Source organism: Schistocerca nitens, chromosome 10 (assembly GCF_023898315.1).
Source record: "Schistocerca nitens isolate TAMUIC-IGC-003100 chromosome 10, iqSchNite1.1, whole genome shotgun sequence".
NCBI lineage: Eukaryota > Metazoa > Arthropoda > Insecta > Orthoptera > Acrididae > Schistocerca > Schistocerca nitens.
Window position 1 is genome coordinate 222,655,960 of NC_064623.1, and position 22,578 is coordinate 222,678,537.

The following is a 22,578-nucleotide window of genomic DNA, read 5'->3' on the forward strand; positions in this document are numbered from 1 at the left end:
GTTTGATGCAGCTCTCCATGCTACTCTATCCTGTGCAAGCTTCTTCATCTCCCAGTACTTACTGCAACCTACATCCTTCTGAATCTGCTTAGTGTATTCATCTCTTGGTCTCCCTCTATGATTTTTACCATCCACACTGCCCTCCAATGCTAAATTTGTGATCCCTTGATGCCTCAGAACATATCCTACCAACCGGTCCCTTCTTCTTGTCAAGTTGTGCCACAAACTCCTCTTCTCCCCAATTCTATTCAATACCTCCTGATTAGTTATGTGATCTACCAATCTAATCTTCAGCATTCTTCTGTAGCACCACATTTTGAAAGCTTCTATTCTCTTCTTGTCCAAACTATTTATCGTCCACATTTCACCTCCATACATGGCTACACTCCATACAAATACTTTCAGAAACGACTTCCTGACACTTAAATCAATACTCTTCCTGACACTTAAATCAATACTCAATGTTAACAAATTTCTCTTCTTCAGAAACACTTTTGTTGCCATTGCCAGTCTATATTTTATATCCTCTCTACTTCAACCATCATCAGTTATTTTGCTCCCCAAATAGCAAAACTCCTTTACTACTTTAAGTGTCTCGTTTCCTAACCTAATTCCCTCAGCATCACCCAACTTAATTCAACTACATTCCATTATCCTCGTTTTGCTTTTGTTGATGTTCATCTTATATCCTCCTTTCAAGACACTGTCCATTCCGTTCAACTGCTCTTCCAAGTCCTTTGCTGTCTCTGACAGAATTACATTGTCATCGGCGAACCTCAAAGTTTTTATTTCTTCTCCATGGATTTTAATACCTACTCCAAATTTTTCTTTTGTTTCCTTTACTGCTTGCTCAATATACAGATTGAATAACATCGGGGATAGGCTACAACCCTGTCTCACTCACTTCCCAACCACTGCTTCCCTTTCATGCCCCTTGACTCTTATAACTACCATCTGGTTTATGTGCAAATTGTAAATAGCATTTCTCTCCCTGTATTTTACCCCTGCCACCTTTAGAATTTGAAAGAGAGTATTCCAGTCAACATTGTCAAAAGCTTTCTCTAAGTCTACAAATGCTAGAAATGTAGGTTTGCCTTTCCTTAATCTTCCTTCTAAGATAAGTCGTAAGGTCAGTATTGCCTCACGTGTTCATTATGAACAGCATAATGAACACATTATTGTAGCCAAGATAGACACGAAGCCCACACTCACCACAGTAGTACAAGTTTGTATGCCAACTAGCTCCAAAGATGATGAGGAGATTGAGGAAATGTATGATGAAAGGAAAGAAATTATTCAGATAGTTATGGGAAACAAAAATTTAATGGTCATGGGGTACTAGAATTCAATAACAGGACAAGGAAGCGAGGGAAAAGTAGTAGGTAAATATGGATTGGGGGAAAGGAATGAAAGAAGAAGCCATCTGGTAGAATTTTGCACAGAGCATAATTTAATCATTCATGAAAGAAGGTTGTATGCATGTGAAAACCTGAAGACATCAGAAGGTTTCAGATTGATTATATAATGGTAAGACAGAGATTTCAGAACCAGGTTTTAAATTGTAAGACATTTGCAGGAGTAGATGTGGACTCTGGTCACAATTTATTGGTTATGAACTGCAGATTAAAACTGAAGGAACTGTGAAAAGGTGGGACCTGGATAAACTGAAAGAACCAGAGGTTGCAGAGATTTTCAGAGTGGGCATTAGGGAAGAAGAATGGGTAGCTTTAAGAGATGAAATAGTGAAGGCAGCAGAGGACCAAGCAGGTGAAAAGGATGAGGGCTAGTAGAAATCCTTGGGTAACACAAGAGATATTGAATTTAATAGGAGAAAGGAGAAAATATAAAAATGCAGTAAATGAGGCAGGTGAAAGGGAATACAAACATGTAAAAAATGTGATCAACAGGAAGTGCAAAATGCCTAAGCAGGAATGGCTAGAGGACAAATGTATGAATGTAGAAGCATATATTGCTAGGGGTAAGACAGATACTGCCTACAGAGAAACTAAAGAGTCCTTTGGAGAAAAGAGAACCACCAGTTTCAATATCAAGAGCTCAAATGGAAAACCAGTCCTAAGCAAACAAGGGAAAGCAGAAAGGTGTAAGGAGTATATAGAGGGTCTATACAAGGGCAATGTACTTGACGACATTATTATGGAAATGGAAGAGGATGTAGATGAAGATGAAATGGGAGATACGATACTGCGTGAAGAGTTTGACACAGCACTGAAAGACCTGAGTCGAGACAAGGCCCTGGGAGTAGACAACATTCCATCAGAACTACTGACGGCCTTGGGAGAGCCATTCCTGACAAAACTGTACCATCTGGTGAGCAAGATGTATGAGTCAGGCAATACCTTCAGACTTCAAGCAACATATAGTGATTCCAGTTCCAAAGAAAGCAGGTGCTGACAGGTGTGAAAATTACTGAACTATCAGTTTAATGAGTCATGGTCACAAAATACTAACATGAATCCTTTACAGAAGACTGTAAAAACTGATAGAGGCTGAGCTCAGGGAAGACCAGTTTGGCTTCTGGAGAAATGTAGGAATATGCGAGGCAATACTGACCCTGCGACTGCTCATAGAATACAGGTTAAGGAAAGATAAACCTATGTTTATAGCACTTGTAGACTTAGAGAAAGCTTTTGACAATGTTGACTGGAATACTCTCTCTCAAATTCTAAAGGTGGCAGGGATAAAATACACCGAGTGGAAGGCTATTTACAATTTGTACAGAAACCAGATGGCAGTTATAAGAGTCGAGGCGATGAAAGGGAAGCAATGGTTGAGAAGGAAGTGAGACAGGGTTGTAACCTATCCCCAATGTTATTCAATCTGTATAATGAGTGAGCAATAAAGGAAACAAAAGAAAAATTTGTAGTAGGAATTAAAGGGATCAAGACAGACAATTATAATGACTAGTGACAATGATCACAAACTTGTACACTGGTTTATGCCATTTTCAGGATAATCCAAATTGTTTATGTCTACACTGCACTCCAGTACTATGCTATACTGCCGACAAATACTGTCATAAAATACTTCCTGACACTCAACTTTATATTTAGTGTTAGCAAATTTCTCTTTGGCAGTAATACAAATTCTTGCTATTACCATTCTGCATTTTATATGCTCTTTATTTCAGCTCAAAATTATATACCGTAATATGATTTTACCACAGATATCCTCAGAATCACATTTAAAATCTTAACACACTGTTACTTGTTGGATCTCATGTAGTGCATGCTCAGTGTACACACTGAATAACATAGGAGATATGCTAAATCCTGTTTCACTCCCTTCACATCCACTGGTCCCCTTCCAAGCCGCTCTTTTTATTTATTTAGTTATTTCATGTTCATGGATCCAGATACCAAGTAAATCACAAGGACGTGGGATGTGTCAAATTGTACATATTTCAGATGCTGCTGCTGTGGTCTTCAGTCCAAAGAGTAGTTTGATGCAACTTTCCATGGTACTCTATCCTGTGCAAGCCTCTTCATCTAATGATAACAATAGTAGTGGTAGTAGTAGTAATTGACAAGATATAGTGTAGCAAGACTTTAAATGTGTTTCAGAGAATGGCTGTGGCCAAAATGCCTTAAGGTGTACAATTAAAAAAAAAATAACAATCAAGATGGACAACTATATTGAATTCACATAAGAAGAGAAAAGAAGTTTTTGAAATGTTGTGCTACACAAGAGTGCTGAAGATTAGACAAGTAGATAAATTAAGTGATGAAGTTGTAGTGAACTGAACTGAGGAAAAAAGAAGTTTAGGGCACATCATGAGGTTTTAAGGAATTGTCAATTTTGTAATGGAGGGGTGTGTGGAGCTAAAAATTGTAGAGGGAGATCTAGTCTCGAGTACAGTAAGTAATTTCAAATCGACGTAGGTTACTGTAAGATGAAAACACTTGCACAGGATAGATTAGCGTGCACAGCTGTGTCAAAACAGTCTTAACAAACAACAACGGCAGCAAGAAGAACGATGGTGCCTGTTGCTAATTTGCTTACTTCTGCTCTGCCAACAGCAGCTGAGTCAGGGGGAGGTGCTGCCAGGAGCCGTGCGGGAGCCGGCGTGGTTGTGCAGCAGCCTCAGTGAGGGAGAGGTGCCTGGCCAGCACCGCTGTAGCAGGGTCCCCTCCAGCAGCCGACAGGTAATTCTGGAGGAGTTGCAGCTCTGTACAGTGAATAATCCACTTGTGTTTATGGCAATATTACGAAAAGGATGAGTCACAGATAGGCGTGACAAAAAGACTGTCACACAAGTAAACTTTCAGGCAAAAAAGACTTCCTCAGATTTAGACAACACACATACACACATACAGTCTCACAAATGCAGATTGCATAAATGTGACTGCAGTCTCTGGCTGCCAAAGCCAGACTGCGAGCAGCAGTGCACGATGGGAGAAGCGGTCTGGGTGGCGGGGGTAAGGAGGAGGCTGGGGCAGGGAGGGGAAGGGGGGGGGGCAAGGTAGGAGTGGGGGACGATGAAGTGCCGCTTGTGGGAGCGTACAGGGATGAGGTGGAGAGAGGGTAGGGCAGCTAGGTGCTCTCAAGAGATTAGACAGCAGGTGGGGGGCAGCGGAAGAGGAGAGAAGTAAAAAGACTGTCGGTGTGTTGGCGGAATAGAGAGCTGTGTGGTGCTTTAGTGGGAACAGATAAAGGGATATGTGGGTGTGGACAATGACCGACAAAGGTCACGGCCAGAATTATTACAAGACTGCAGGATATACTGCAGGCAGAGTTTCCACCTGTGGATTTCAGAGAGGCCGGTGTTGGTAGGATGGATCCAGATGTCGTAGGTTGTGAAGCAGTCACTGAAATGAAGAATGTCGTGTTGGGCAGCGTGCTCGGGAACTGGGTGGACTGATTGTTTCTTGGCCCCAGTTTGTCAGTGACCATTCGTGTGGACAGACAGTTTGTTGGTTGTCTTGCACACATAGAATGCAGCACAGTGTTTGCAGCTTAGCTTGTAGATTGTATGACTGGTTTCATAGGTAGCCCTTCCTCTGATGGGATAGGTGATGCTAGTGACTGGACTGGAGTAGGTGGTGGTCGGAGGATGTACGGGACAGGTCTTCCATCTAGGTCTCTTACACAGGGATTCGACAGGGATGGATGAGGAGGATATTGTGTAGGTTCAGTTGGAGGATATTGTGCAGGTTCAGTTGGTGGTGGAATAAGTCTGTGAGAGGGGTGGGAAGGATAGTGGTATGACATTCCTCTTCAGGCATGACGAGAGGTAGTCAAAACCCTGGTGAAGAATGTGATTCACCTTTATTTGAAAACCTAAATCTAACATGCATTTCAAGCGTGAGATTCTCATCTTCAAAAGAAGAAACCCACAACATTTTGAGGGCAACTGTTTCTTGCATCAGTAGAACACTAGACATAGGGCAAGTTATTTGTTACCTACCCACAGATTAAAACTATACAAAAAAACTCTGCTCCGTATTGACGTAAAATTTTTAAATAAAATATGGAATGGGAAGTGTGATCCATATCTAAAAAATACTGATGGAGACCTTGAAAAATACTTGAAAAGTAAATGCTGTTATTGTGTTGAAGATTTCTTGAATAATAACCATGTAATATAGTATCTATCTAAAAATGTAACACCATATGTATTATAACAATAGATTATTTTTTTTAGTGATAACATTGTAAAGTAATATCTATCTGAAGAAGCAACAACAAATACATTGTAACCTTAGATTGAGTTTACTAGTCCGTATGTGGTTTTAGAATTTACGAATCACCTATCTCACAATCTTTGATTGTAGGAGGCATGCTATGTGATAACAAAAATTTTGATTTTGGTTTTGAACACTGTAGATACATTCATTAATCGATGCCTCACAAAGTGTGCTGAAAAAGATAATAGTTCCCCTTAAGCCACCAGAATGCAAAATGTTTCCTGTTTTTACATCAGTATGTTGATTTCATTTGTGAAGTGACAGTTAGTATAAAGGGGTAAGAAGGTTGAACTTTTCTGTATGAAACACAACAGCTATTGACTAGAAAGACCGTGCACTGCTGGTAAATCATTTTTCAGAACGGCAGTAATAGCAGTGCTACAATGTGAGGATATTCCCGACAGAAACAGCTGTGAAGAAGTCTCATGTCAAAAAATGGACTAAACAAGATGATCAAGAAATATGAAGAAACAAGTGCATTAGATGGTGCATTGAGGAGAGGGAGGTGGCCCATTCCCATGGCAGTTGTTGAAGTTGCTACAGCTATAGCTGACCATGCAGTACATGCCTCAAATTCTGCAGCCAGTGCTCAAGCCGTGTCACAGGCATTATCTCTCCTTTGGTCAACAGTTCAAAAAATTTTGCAGCTCATTTTACAGTGGTATCTGTACAAGATTCAGAATGTGTTCCAAATGAAGCCCCAAGATAGGCTAAACCTCCATGACTTTGCCCTTCATTTTTTACAAACATAGAAATGATTGACACATGGCCAGGAAATATTCTTTGGATGGCTGTGGCACATTTTACTCTGCACAGTGCCGTGAACATGCAGAATTGTTGCATATGGGGTTCAACTCTGCCACATATTTTGCCGGAACATCAACTGCAGTCAACTTACGTGACTGTGTGGTACGGTTTCACAAGCTCCTTCATTCTCAATGCAGTTTTCTTTCAGGAGATGACACCTTATGGACCTTGTCATGTAGCAAGTGGGAATAATTTTACTTTCCCTCTTGTTTTGCCATCTGCCTCCTTAAAATTCATTTTTTTCATTTTTGAACTAATTAACATTAACATACGTGAGTATAGTCTGTATTTTCATAAAAGAGAAAGGTTGGCCCTCAGTTTTAAAGAATATAACACCAGATATAATTTTGTGCTTAGTTTTGTGTATGTAATTGATTTTCTAATTTATTTTGACTCTAGGTGAAATCAGTAATTGTTTCATAACTTAAAATTCTATTGTTGACGTATAAACAAATATAAATTCTGTACTAATTATGAACATTTGGGGAAACAACTAATAGTAATCTTTAAGTAGTTATTTGGTTCTATTCAAAAACATGTTAGCAAAGCCAGCCCTTAATTAATTCCAAAGTAATTAACAGTTTTGCCAAGAAGTATTGCTTGTGTAACGATATTTGTTAATTTCATGATTTAAACAAATAATTCGACTTGACCCTCGTAGTAGAAGAAACTGTTAAACAGACAGAATTTTTTGATGTATTCAGTTAGCTTAAGGAGTTAAGTTTTAATTGCAATCTCTTCAAATTTTAACTTTCAACAGCGTGTAGTTTCAGTACCTATTATTGAGATGTATAAGGGACCAAATTTTGGTCACGAGACAGTCGGTCCGCGGCCGAGTTTCAGACAAGAAACCTGTGTTGGTTAGAACAACAACAATGCTTCAACTTAACAGTGAAATAAGTTTTACACCAATAGGCTGTGTGTTAAAGCAATGACAGTGTCTGTACCATACACACCTGATTATTCTGAAAGAACTGAGAATTATGTGGTTATGCTTTTACTGCTCGTTGATGTTCAACAGGAAACTATTGTAGCAATGTGTGGATGTTCACCTGATAACTATTAATGAGGCTTATGGGAAGTTATAGCAATAGTGCACTGGCCAAATAATTGTGTATTATTGGTGTGTGTGAAAAGTGGTAGTAAAGGACTGTAAAACGCGACTCTGCATCTGTTGGCTAAGTAGACAGTAGTTGCACTTCCACAACCCATTTTTCAGCCTGTGTAGCAATGCAGCATGTCGACACTGAGTACAATCAACGAAGAAACAAAAGAAGGCAAACTGCTACAGCCTGTTAGGTGTACAGTGACACCTTCACATTATAAGGACCTCCTTGTGCAACACGTGATTCCTGCTTTGCAAGAACACAACCGTGTTCCTATGCAAGATGGGGCAACACCAGATGTTGCTCGTCAGGTGAAAGATTTGCTTCGAGAACCCTTTGGTAATGACTGCATCATCTCTAGGAAATTTTAAGATGTTTTCCTTCATCCTTCCAGATCCCCCAACATAGTAAATACATGTGACTTATGGTTGTGGGGTATCTGAAAGATTGCGTCCATCAGGGATGCACTCTTACACTTCTCTATCTGAAGGACAGTATACAACAACAATGCTCTGACAATGCCGGGTACGCTGTGAGCATCTTTCGACCATACCGTGTTATGGATGCAAGTTGTTGCTGAGCCAGGAGATTATATTGAAGACATTTTGTAACTTGTGACCATATCCTAATAAACATGCCAGAACCACCATTATCATGTGTATGATCATTCCTCTCCTTTTTGTGGACCAACTTCCCATTCTGACTGTTTAATGCACCATATTTTCACCTACTGGCAGAATGTGGAATTATTACATACTCTGTGAGCAAACCAGTTAATCAACATACCTACAATGTTTCAGCATCCTGTGATGTATACGGCCCACACTCCAACACTCAGAAAACTGTCAGTTTAATTATAACTCTGTCAGTTTAATTATAACCACCTGATACAACCATATCCTACCTGCTCCCTTCTTATTGCTGTTGGAAATGTTCTTGCCTTACCAAACAGAATACATTACTTACCTCCTTTATTGTACTCTATATTTTACTTCTGTATTACTCAATCCACTTGCAACAGTATATGCCCCTAGATATATAAACATGTCTACCTGATGTGACTTCTGAAGATGTCTACCTGACTCAAAACAGCTCCTTCATCGATGTGTACTTCATATCTAGGGTCGCTATTCATTAGCAGATATTTGGTTTTGTTACACCAATTTGTAGTCCACATGTGTCGTATTCCTGATATACGTGTTGTGACGTAAACTCGAGATCATATTAATCTTCTGCTAGAATGGCTTGATCATTAGCAAGACTTAATAAAAACACCTGTTCATTGTTAACAATCATTTCCATTTCTGCACAGCTGCTCGTCCATCTTTGGAAAGCCGTATCAACTGAAACTTTGTCTCAGTGCTTTCATTACACTAATAGATTCTGCAGTGTTACCATTTTTTCTATCTCTAGTGAATGCCCTGTATGCTGAACTCTCATTTTCTGACAGTCTTTTTCTTGTGCCCATGTGCGACTCAGTATCTCTGCTATATGGTGAGTAGCAACTATCCGTTTCTTAACACTGTTAGATTCCATCCTGTAATTTTCACTGTAATAGATTTGACCCTTTTTTAATCTGTACCTTATACCTCTATAAATTTCAGTAATAATCTGCAGAAGATCGTCATTCATACCTATCTCTTTCAGAGCTTTGCACAGTTTTGTTCTAGGAACTTTGTTGTAAGCTCTTGCTTAATCTATGAAGGCAATGTGTAACTCTTTCCTTACTACTGTAAATTTCTCCATTAGCTGTGTCCAGGGGTGTTGGGACACACAGTCATATGATATCTGAGTTGATCTGCAATGTAATGATTATTGGAGCCGTAGCCAACATACATTGTAGAGATTGAGTCAAATCTGTATCACAAGCATGGAAAAGTATGTCTGTCTAATAACTAATATTTAGCAAATTATAATTCTGAAAAGCAATATTCTGGGATTATACAATATTAAATTACAGATTTGCTTACATCATCTATGCTGTATATATAGTTTTAGAATTTATTTCTCTCACTTTCAGGGACATATTTTGTGGTTTGTCTAAGCTACATCCCATTTTGTATGCAGCCTTACATTGCAGTTAGTGATACTTTGTAGTGCACATAAAATCATTTGTGCTACAGAAACAGTTTTCTATCAAATATGTTTTGAGGATTTTTTTTTTTTAAATCTTTCTCAAATTTGAAGTAAATTTTTCTTCAGTTTTCGGTCCTGTATAGAATGAGTTTGATGTGAATTGTATGGTGCTGTGTCTGGTCCATGGAACAAGCTCTGTTTTGTTGTGTCATGTCTCAATACCTTGAGTACTGGGAACATATTTGAATGTAGTGTTGTGTAGGAATTTATGTAGATATAAGCTTCATACCGTTAATTCTTAAGTGCTTCGAATACTGGCCTACATGATTCTTCCATTTAAATTTGGCTAGCATACTTATTTACTCATTTCTGCACTTTAAATACCCTATTAATATGTGTTTTGGATGTACTTTTCCACAAAAGTATGCCATAACTTAATGTAGAATTAATTTTTGCACTAAGCTACTTCCATAGCATTTGTCTCTTTTTACATAGCTGAGTTTCTTCAACACATATAGGTTTGAGCTGTTTTTTCCACTTATGTGTGTTACATGCTTATCTCAGTTTACATTTTAATCAATAATTATGCAAGGCTGTTTCTGTATGTGGAGTTTCTCCAACTCATTCATCTATGCAAATGTTGGTATCTTTACTGTGTTGACATTTGATCCAATATTCAAGAAATTGTTTAGGACTGTTTGCTGTGAAAATTTATTTCAGCAAACCTTTGAATAGAAATATTTACTTTCAAGTTGGCTTTCATTCCCAAATTTTTCTATATTCTTATCTTTGAATAGTAGAGTTGCATCACATGCATAAGTACTTATATTGCTATAATTAACAGTGTTTGGGTTGTGATATCTGTCAAACATATAGGTCTTAACAACAAACAGAAACTTTATGCACTGTTTGTTTATTATTATTATTTTTAACCTCCAGTGACAAAGTAAGGACATATTACCTGCTGCACTTCAATATGGCCAGCATCAGGATTGCCACCACACTATTTCTTATAAATGAAAATATCCATGTCATCTGAAGTTAGCAGACCCCACCACTGCGTGTTGCTTCCACCCCTGTGCTAGCAACCACCATAACTGGCACAATCTACAGCTGAGACAGCTTGTTTTCATATGACTTGTGCTGTCATTTGTATGGAGACAACTGAGTCTATGTAATTAAAAAGTATGTTTTGAACCAAATTATCACTTACGCAATTTCAAATGACAATGGAGGTGAATTTAAAGCAAGTTTTAGTCTATATAAACAGAATTTGAGAAGTCTCACAGATTTCCAGTTCTGTTCATGTACAAATCATGTTTATTGTGTGAACTGGATTGTCATGGGGATGGAAGTGTTGAAAACATACTAAAACAAGAGTCACTATAAAATTTAAAAATAAAAATTACACAGAATATGAACAATGAACCTTGCCGTTGGTGGAGAGGCTTGCGTGCCTCAATGATACAGATAGCCATACCATAGGTGCAACCACAACGGAGGGGTATCTGTTGAGAGGCCAAACAAACGTGTGGTTCCTGAAGAGGGGCAGCAGACTTTTCAGTAGTTGCAGGGGCAACAGTCTGGATGATTGACTGACCTGGCCTTGTAACACTAACCAAAACAGCCTTGCTGTGCTGGTACTGTGAACGGCTGAAAGCAAGGGGAAACTACAGCCGGAATTTTTCCCGAGGGCATGCAGCTTTACTGTATGGTTAAATGATGATGGCATCCTCTTGGGTAAAATATTCTGGAGTTAAAATAGTCCCCCATTCGGATCTCCGGGCGGGGACTACTCAGGAGGACGTCGTTACCAGGAGAAAGAAAACTGGCGTTCTACGGATCGGAGTGTGGAATGTCAGATCCCTTAATCGGGCAGGTAGGTTAGAAAATTTAAAAATTGAAATGGATAGGTTAAGTTAGATATAGTGGGATTTAGTGAAGTTTGGTGGCAGGAGGAACAAGACTTCTGGTCAGGTGAATACAGGATTATAAATACAAAATCAAATAGGGGTAATGCAGGAGTAGGTTTAATAATGAATAAAAAAATAGGAGTGCGGGTAAGCTACTACAAACAGCATAGTGAATGTATTATAGTGGACAGGATAAACACGAAGCCCATGCCTACTACAGTAGTACAAGTTTATATGCCAACTAGCGCTGCAGATGACGAAGAAATTGAAGAAATGTATGATGATATAAAATAAATTATTCAGGTAGTGAAGGGAGACAAAAATTTAATAGTCATGGATGACTGGAATTCGAGTGTAGGAAAATGGAGAGAAGGAAACGTAGTAGGTGAATATGGATTGGGGCTAAGAAATGAAAGAGGAAGCCGTATGGTAGAATTTTGCACAGAGCACAACTTAATCATAGCTAACACTTGGTTCAAGAATCATAAAAGAAGTTTGTATACATGGAAGAATCTTGGAGATACTAAAAGGTATCAGATAGATTATATAATGGTAAGAGAGAGATTTAGGAACCAGGTTTTAAATTGTAGGACATTTCCAGTGGCAGATGTGGACTCTGACCACAATCTATTGGTTATGAACTGTAGATTAAAACTGAAGAAATTGCAAAAAGGTGGGAATTTAAGGAGATGGGACCTGGATAAACTGACTAAACCAGAGGTTGTAGAGAGTTTCAGGGAGAGCATAAGGGAACAATTGACAGGAATGGGGGAAAGAAATACAGTAGAAGAAGAATGGGTAGCTCTGAGGGATGAAGTAGTGAAGGCAGCAGAGGATCAAGTAGGTAAAAAGACCAGGGCTAGTAAAAATCCTTGGGTAACAGAAGAAATATTGAATTTAATTGATGAAAGGAGAAAATATAAAAATGCAGTAAATGAAGTAGGCAAAAAGGAATACAAACGTCTCAAAAATGAGATCGACAGGAAGTGCAAAATGGCTAAGCAGGCATGGCTAGCGGACAAATGTAAGGATGTAGAGGCTTATCTCACTAGGGCTAAGATAGATACAGCCTATAGGAAAATTAAAGAGACCTTTGGAGAAAAGAGAGCCACTTGTATGAATATCAAGAGCTCAGATGGAAACTCAGTTCTAAGCAAATAGGGGACAGCAGAAAGGTGGAAGGAGTATGTAGAGGGTCTGTACAAGGGTGATGTACTGGAGGACAATATTATGGAAATGAAAGAGGATGTAGATGAAGATGAAATGGGAGATACAATACTGCGTGAAGAGTTTGACAGAGCACTGAAAGACCTGAGTCGAAACAAGGCCCCGGGAATAGACAACATTCCATTAGAACTACTGACGGCCTTGGGACAGCCAGTCCTGACAAAACTCAACCATCTGGTAAGCAAGATGTACGAGACAGGCGAGATACCCTCAGACTTCAAGAAGAATATAATAATTCCAATCCCAAAGAAAGCAGGTGTTGACAGATGTGAAAATTACCGAACTATCAGTTTAATAAGTCACAGCTGCAAAATACTAACGTGAATTATTTACAGACGAATGGAAAAAGTGGTAGAATCCGACCTCGGGGAAGATCAGTTTGGATTCCGTAGAAATGTTGGAGCACGTGAGGCAATACTGACCTTACGACTTATCTTAGAAGGAAGATTAAGGAAAGGCAAACCTACGTTTCTAGCATTTGTAGACTTAGAGAAAGCTTTTGACAATATTGACTGGAATACTCTCTTTCAAATTCTGAAGGTGGCAGGGGTAAAATACAGGGAGCGAAAGGCTTTTTACAATTTGTACAGAAACCAGATGGCAGTTATAAGAGTCGAGGGGCATGGAAGGGAAGCAGTAGTTGGGAAGTGAGTGAGACAGGTTTGTAAAGTCCCCCCGATGTTATTCAATCTGTATATTGAGCAAGCAGTAAACGAAACAAAAGAAAAATTCGGAGTAGGTATTAAAATCCAGGGAGGAGAAATAAAAACTTTGAGGTTTGCTGATGACATTGTAATTCTGTCAGAGACAGCAAAGGACTTGGAAGAGCAGTTGAACGGAATGGACAGTGTTTGAAAGGAGGATATAAGATGAACATGAACAAAAGCAAAACGAGGATAATGGAATGTAGTCAAATTAAGTGGGATGATGCTGAGGGAATTAGATTAGGAAATGAGACACTTAAAGTAGTAAAGGAGTTTTGCTATTTGGGGAGCAAAATAACTGATGATGGTCGAGTAGAGAGGATATATAATGTAGACTGGCAATGGCAAGGAAAGCGTTTCTGAAGAAGAGAAATTTGTTAACGTCGAGTATAGATTCAAGTGTCAGGAAGTCGTTTCTGAATGTATTTGTATGGAGCCATGTATGGAAGTGAAACATGGACGATAAATAGTTTGGACAAGAAGAGAATAGAAGCTTTCGAAATGTGGTGCTACAGAAGAATGTTGAAGATTTCTTGGGTAGTAATCAATGAGGAGGTATTGAATAGGATTGGGGAGAAGAGAAGTTTGTGGCACTACTTGACTAGAAGAAGGGATCGGTTGGTAGGACATGTCCTGAGCATCAAGGGATCACAAATTTAGCATTGGAGGGCAGTGTGGAGGGTAAAAGTCGTAGAGGGAGACCAAGAGATGAATACACTAAGCAGATTCAGAAGGATGTAGGTTGTAGTAGGTACTTGGAGATGAAGAAGCTTGCACAGGATAGATTAGCATGGAGAGCTGCATCAAACCAGTCTCAGGAATGAAGACCACAACAACAACAACAATGGTTGATATGCACATCAAATGATTCCATTTGTTTAATAGGGCATAAGTCTAGAAACTGATATTTTGGAGGAAAAGTATCTTGAAAGTAATAGATGGATTTTATTGGTGTTTTGATTATTGTAGTGGTAATTGAAACATTACATTTAGGTGATATAAGTTACCTGTAATCAGATTTTTGATCTCATACTTCAACTGAGACACCCAGTTCATGAAATCCATCCTCCATGAAACCTACTATGTCACTGTCAATGAGAGCTGTTTCCTTACTTTCAGTAGGTGGCAGTAATCTTCTAAAAAGGAAATGAAAAGTGAAAACCTGCATTATATGATTACAACTAACAAAGTAAGTGTAAGTAATCAGACTGAAACAAAAAAGATGGACAATTTCAAGCAACTCGGTATTCTGATCAGAAGTATCTGTTATGTTACAAGAGAAGTATCTTTTACCACGTGAAACTTTAGGTTATGATGAACGAAGAGGCTTCTTTCTGAACCTCTCAGTTAGTATACAGTGCTTGTTTGAAATTGATCAGAGTGAGTGGAGAATTCAACAGAATTATATTACATATATATGGTAGTATTTACATCTGACCTAGAATAACATGAAGAGGCAATGATCCCACATGAATCGAGTTTTATCCGCATATTATACGAGTACTGCCATTGGCTTGTCACTGGATCCAGTTAACTGATAACTTAAATGTACTCCACAAGAACAATATCTAACTGACATTATTGTCTGCAGTCTGTGACTCTCTTTCTTACCCACATGCAAACCATTTACCACTCAATCCCAAACAGAATTTTGAACAGCACTGTGTTGTGAAATGTTGCCACAGAAAATGAGCTGCTGTGTATTGTAACAGTGACAGCTGGTCAGTGTTTGTCAGCTAATATTCACAAGAAAAAAGATGGGAGTTGAATTTTGTTAAATTTTTGTTACACTTCTCCTGGAAACTGTAGGCTATGTTGCAGAATACGTTAAATTTTTAAACACCACCAAGTGTTACAAATGATCAGCCATTTGACTGCACTACCAAAGCTTGGAGTAGTGACTGCAGAAAAATTCTGTTCCAGTATTGGGAATCGCACCTCAGCCTCCTGGGTGAAAGCCAGGCTTCCTAACCACTTTCTGCTACATTTTTTTATATTATCAATAGCAGTCCACTGAAGAATCTATCTATAATAAGTAAAACATGCTTTCTGTTTTATCCCGTATAGTATTATTTTATACCTTTCTGCTGCATTATACTTTATTCAAATTATGGAATCAATATTTTTGTTCCAGTCTCAGTTCCATACCCTGCATTCAGAAACAGTAAAAACTATGCATATTTACATTTTAATTGGTATGGAAGGGAAGCAATCCAGAAAGGTTCTCTCCAGTCTGTATTCTACAAAAAGTCTTAAAGTCTTCAGTTCTGTTCTCATTTATTACTGTTGTATGTTCGCTACAGGTAGATACTCTGTGGGTTTCCAATCTCAGTGCGGCTATAAAAATGCTATAAATAGCGGTGATTGCTGGTTTCCGCAACGCTTGTACAAATTATATTTGAGAGAGATTGAGCATATGAAATAGCAATGGATTTAAGTATAGTGCTCATAGGGTTATGCTTTTGAAAATATTAATTTAGAAATTGCGTTTTAAGTCACTACCCCGTATACTGAATTAATTGAATTTCAATTTCTATGGTGCAAGTTTCAAAATGCTTATTACTGCAAAACATGAGAACATCAGTGCTTTTGTATTTGATGCTTATCTACAGTATTTTCATAGACGGTGATGGGGAGATGAAGCAGGCAGTCATTTTACAAAAGATAATATGCAGTGACATGCCTTAGATGTACTTTAAATGCAACAAAGCGAAGTGTGTACCTGTGGTATGTGTGCCCTGTTACTATTATTAATAATATTGTTTCATTTGATTCTTTAAAGAGCTCTAGAACCAATATGTAGCTTTAGTCTTTCTGTTTTTATTATCTTCTCATAACTTCTTTGTTCTGTGACTATGAGACCCATATTATCAATGCATTTTTTAGTTTCAGATTTATGTCCATTGTTGACATGAACTTGTTTGAGTCAGTCTTCTGCCAGAATTGTGTCCTTGTAGTTTCCACAGAGTCAACAGCTATTTCTTTGAGATACTTCTGGATGTTGAGTAGCCTTAATGGTTTGGTTTTTCAGGTCCCATTTATGATGCAGAATGTTTTCTTGGTTAATTGACAGTTTTGATATATGTTCAAGAGTTTTCAAGCATATTTACCATACAGTGAAAGAAGCCTTCAGTCATGGAATACAGTTGTCTCAAACGTTTGCACATCCAATTACCATCTTCGATCTGAATATTTTCCTCTGTATCTGTTATTCCATTTTCTCACTGACAATAGCATTTATGGTTAACAATGATGTCTCAGTTGCATAAAGTGCCTGTGGGAAAATTAATGTTTTCTGGTGACGTAGTTTGGCTTTGGTGGAAAAGGAGGGGGGAGGGGGGGGAGGGAGGTGATTTGTCGGAAGGGATCAAACAATGAGATCATCAGTCTCATTGGATTAGGAAAGGATTGGGAAGGAAGTTGGCCATGCCCTTTCAAAGGAACCATCCTTCCATTTTACTGAAGCGATTCAGGGAAATCACAGAAAACCTAAATCAGGATGATCTTCTTGTGGTGCAGTTCTTCTTGTTATGCCTGTGCTTGCTATGAAAATGGAATGAGATTCCACCTCATGGAAGACACTTTTTTTCCTGTTTTGTTCCACCCATACATGTTTCAGCACTTCTATGCTATCTTCAGTAGGTTTTTCAAAAAAAGTTAAAAATAAAAATTAAACCCACTGAACAAGGCACAAAAGTGCTGAAACACATATGGATGAAACAAAATAGGAAAAAAGGTGTCTTGGGTGAAACAAAATAGGAAAAAAGGTGTCTTGCATAAGGCGGAATCTCATCCCACTACATCAGGATTGCCGGACAGGGGATTGAACCGTCATCCTCCCGAATGCGCCACCATGCTCGGTAGGTGGAAAAGGATTTCCTATTATAAATATTGATTGCCATTGTGTAGGCTTTGTGTACTTTTTGTATATGAGTTTTCATTGCTCACCTTGTCATTGCCAATGTTCCTGACAGTTTCACTTAGTGCTTGAAGTGTTGAACATCAGAGCCATTACCACAATGAGGCTACATGTTTGGAGTCCATGTACTATTTTGTATCACAAGAGATTTGCAGGTCAGCTCTGTCAGCAATCTCATGAAACTTATCAAGTATCGCCTTGACTTTTGTCTGTTTTTATTGGAAAAGATTTGCTGATTTTTGCCCATGATTTTGTACATTTGCAGAACATTCTTTATTAATATTCTTATGTATGTAAAGATGTCATATGAAACAATGTGTCTACATTTGTGAATTTGATTTTGTCCTCTGTGTTATGCAGGCAAAGGCTGTGCCAGTCAGATTCATAGCAACTTCAACTGCTGCTGTTGATGGGAAAGAAAATGGAGGTGAGTCATTTTTTCAGTAATAAGAAATGTGGCAATATAGCTTGTTTGCCATTAGATTAAACTATATTGGACCAACACTAAACAGTTATACATGCTGTGTGGGTGGCATGTACATCTACATCTACATCTACATGATTACTCTGCAATTCACATTTAAGTGCTTGGCAGAGGGTTCATCGAACCACAATCATACTATCTCTCTACCATTCCACTCCCGAACAGTGCGCGGGAAAAACGAACACCTAAACCTTTCTGTTCGAGCTCTGATTTCTCTTATTTTATTTTGATGATCATTCCTACCTATGTAGGTTGGGCTCAACAAAATATTTTCGCATTCGGAAGAGAAAGTTGGTGACTGAAATTTCGTAAATAGATCTCGCCACAACGAAAAACGTCTTTGCTTTAATGACTTCCATCCCAACTTGAGTATCATATCTGCCACACTCTCTCCCCTACTACGTGATAATACAAAATGAGCTGCCCTTTTTTGCACCCTTTCGATGTCCTCCATCAATCCCACCTGGTAAGGATCCCACACCGCGCAGCAATATTCTAACAGAGGACGAACGAGTGTAGTGTAAGCTGTCTCTTTAGTGGACTTGTTGCATCTTCTAAGTGTCTTGCCAATGAAATGCAACCTTTGGCTCACCTTCCCCACAATATTATCTATGTGGTCGTTCCAACTGAAGTTGTTCGTAATTTTAACACCCAGGTACTTAGTTGAATTGACAACCTTGAGAATTGTACTATTTATCGAGTAATTGAATTCCAACGGATTTCTTTTGGAACTCATGTGGATCACCTCACACTTTTCGTTATTTAGCGTCAACTGCCACCTGCCACACCATATAGCAATCTTTTCTAAATCGCTTTGCAACTGATACTGGTCTTCGGATGACCTTACTAGACGGTAAATTACAGCATCATCTGCGAACAACCTGAGAGAACTGCTCAGATTGTCACCCAGGTCATTTATATGTATCAGGAACAGCAGAGGTCCCAGGACGCTTCCCTGGGGAACACCTGATATCACTTCAGCTTTACTCGATGATTTGCCATCTATTACTACGAACTGCGACCTTCCTGACGGGAAATCACGAATCCAGTTGCACAACTAAGATGATACCCCATAGGCCCGCAGCTTGATTAGAAGTTGCTTGTGAGGAACGGTGTCAAAAGCTTTCCGGAAATCTAGAAATACGGAATCAACTTCAGATCCCCTGTCTATAGCAGCCATTACTTCGTGCGAAAAAAGAGCTAGCTGCGTTGCACAAGAACGATGTTTTCTGAAACCATGCTGATTACGTATCAATAGATCGTTCCCTTCGAGGTGATTCATAATGTTTGAATACAGTATATGCTCCAAAACTGTACTGCAAACCAACGTCAATGATATAGGTCTGTAGTTCAATGGATTACTCCTACTACCCTTCTTAAACACTGGTGCAACCTGCGCAATTTTCCAATCTGTAGGTACAGATCTATCGGTGAGCGAGCGGTTGTATATGATTGCTACGCAGGGAGCTACTGCATCAGCGTAATCTGAAAGGAACCTGATCGGTATACAATCTGGAACTGAAGACTTGCCCGTATCAAGTGATTTGAGTTGCTTCGCAACCCCTGAGGTATCTACTTCTAAGAAACTCATGCTAGCAACTGTTCGTGTTTCAAATTCTGGAATATTCCATTCATCTTCCCTGGTGAAGGAATTTCGGAAAACTGCGTTCAATAACTCCGCTTTAGCGGCACAGTCGTCGGTAACAGTACCATCGGCACTGCGCAGGGAAGGTATTCACTGCGTCTTGCCGCTTGTGTACTTTACATACGACCAGAATTTCTTCAGATTTTCTACCAAATTTTGAGACAATGTTTCGTTGTGGAACCTATTAAAGGCATCTCGCATTGAAGTCTGTGCCAAATTTCGCGTGTCTGTAAATTTTAGCCAATCTTCGGGATTTCGCGTTCTTCTGAATTTTGCATGCTTTTTCCGTTGCCTCTGCAACAGCGTTCGGACCTGTTTTGTGTACCATGGGGGATCAGTTCCATCTCTTACCAATTTATGAGGTATGAATCTCTCAATTGCTGTTGCTACTATATCCTTGAATTTGAGCCACATCTCGTGTACATTTGCATAGTCAGTTCGGAAGGTATGGAGATTGTCTCTTAGGAAGGCTTCTGGTGACACTTTATCCACTTTTTTAAATAAAATTATTTTGCATTTGTTTCTGGTGGATTTGGAAGAAACGGTATTGAGCATAGCTACAATGACCTTGTGATCACTAATCCCTGTATCAGTCATGATGCTCTCTATTAGCTCTGGATTGTTTGTGGCTAAGAGGTCAAGTGTGTTTTCGCAACCATTTACAATTCACGTGGGTTCGTGGACTAACTGCTCGAAATAATTTTCAGAGAAAGCATTTAGGCCAATCTCAGAAGATGTTTTCTGCCTACCACCAGTTTTGAACAAGTATTTTTGCCAACATATCGAGGGAAGTTTGAAGTCCCCACCAACTACAGTATAACAGTATGAGTAGGGTATTTATTTGTTACGAGACTCAAATTTTCTCTGAACTGTTCAGCAACTATATCATCAGAGTCTGGGGGTCAGTAGAAGGAGCCAATTATTAACTTAGTTTGGCTGTTAAGTATAACCTCCACCCATACCAATTCGCATGGAGTATCTACTTTGACTTCACTACAAGTTAAACCACTACTGACAGACACAAACACTCCACCACCAATTCTGCCTAATCTATCTTTCCTGAACACCATCTGAGACTTTGTAAAAATTTCTGCAGAACTTATTTCAGGCTTTAGCCATCTTTTTGTACCTATAACGATTTCAGCTTCTGTGCTTTCTATTAGCGCTTGAAGCTCAGGGACTTTCCCAGCACAACTAAAACAATTTACAACTACAATTCTGACTGTTCCTTGATCCAAGCACGTCCTGTATTTGCCATGTACCCTTTGAGATTGCAGCCCACCCCGTACTTTCCTGAGGCCTTCTAACCTAAAAAACCGCCCAGTCCACACCACACAGCCTCCGCTACCCGTGTAGCCGCCAGCTGAGTGTAGTGAGATCCTGACCTATTCAGCGGCACCCAAAACCCCACCACCCTATGGCACAAGTCAAGGAATCTGTTCCCAACTACCAATAAGCCCACCCTCTGCGATTGCCCGGACCTTGAAGGCTGAGAATCATCCTCTGAAACAGGGGAGGCAGCTGCATCTGGCTCAGGCAGAGACAGTACCTGAAACCTGTTTGTCAGACGCACCGGGGAGGCTTTCTGATCAGCCTCCGGGGATGTCTTTTCTGCCTCCCACGCCTTGCAATGACCTCCCAATCAACCACAGGCGAGGGCTCAGCCCCACTTCGGGCAGCAACCGGGGCAACCACAGTGGCAGACCGATCTGGGGACAGACGGGACGAGGTTGACATCCCCGTGATACCCAAGTCGGCTCCCCACAGTGGTGCCCATTAGCAACAGCCTCAAGCTGCACGACCGAAGTCAGCGCCGCCTGCATATGTGAGCGAAGGGATGCCAACTCAGCCCTCATCCGAACACAGCAATCACAGTCCCTGTCCATCCTAATCGATGTTGAACAACAGTTACTGAAACACGAGTCCATGCCTAGATAACGCAAGGGAAACATGCAAAGAATGTATGAACTAACCTGTACAAATGCCTAATGACTGTGCTACAATCTGCCTGAATTTGCGATCACAGTAACTAAAACTCGAAATTACACCTCCTATACGAAACTCACACGCAACTTAAGTAAGAATCTACGAAGTAAACACAGAAAAGAAGCTATATACGTATACATGTAATTGTAGCATAGACAGCACAGGATTTGGAAGATCAATTGAATGAAAAGGACGATGACTTGAAAATAGTTTATAAGATGAACATAAATAACAGTGAAACTAGGATGGTGAAAATAATCAAATTAAGTGAAATGACACTGAATGAATTATTTTAGGAAATGCGGCACTAAAAGTAGTGGATGAGTTTTGTTACTTGGGCAACAGAATAAGTGGTAACAGCAGAACTAAACAGGATATAAAAGGTAAATGACCAATACCAAGGAAACTTTCATGAAAAAGGAAAATTTGTTAATGCTGAATATAAATTCAGGTGTTAGGAAGTCTTTCCAGAAAGTATTTGAAGAGGTACTGAATTGAATGAGGGAGAAAAGATTTTTATAGTACAACTTAATAAAAGGAAGGCCTCTGTTAAAAAAAAAAAAAAAAAAAAAAAAAAAAAAAAAAAAAAAACTCCGCTAAGCCATCAAAGATTAGTCAGTTTGATAATGGAGGGAAGTATAGTATGTAGAAATTATGGAGGGAGACCAAAGCTTGAATACAGTAATCAGTTTCAAATGAATATAGTTTGCAATAGTTATGCAGAGATGAAGAGGCTAGCAATGGATAGATTAGCATGGAGAGCTGGTTCAAGCCAGGTTTTGGACTCTCTTAACTACAACAACACACCAGATGAGAGGTAGGTTTCTAAGGAATTATTATTATACATGAAGAAAAATATTTTCATTCACTTTAAAAAGGCAACTAACACAAGGTCCAGATTTAGTGCCCTAAAGCACTCCAATTTGACAGCCAAATGTAGTTATTTTGCGCAAAATGTCATATGTAAGACTTTTTATTATTCTCTGAGATAAGCGGTATACGATTT

The 22,578-nt window shown here is 39.2% G+C and overlaps 1 protein-coding gene across 1 annotated transcript in view; it reads left to right on the forward strand.

The window, feature by feature from the left end:
• The window catches only part of LOC126210023 (serine/arginine repetitive matrix protein 1-like), a 264,901-nt gene that overhangs the window by 236,599 nt on the left and 5,724 nt on the right, over positions 1–22,578 (forward strand). Inside the window, exons 16-17 of the mRNA XM_049939127.1 lie at positions 4,038–4,163; positions 17,818–17,884. Of these exons, the coding sequence (XP_049795084.1) occupies positions 4,038–4,163; positions 17,818–17,884 (193 nt within the window). The remainder of the gene's footprint in view (positions 1–4,037; positions 4,164–17,817; positions 17,885–22,578) is intronic.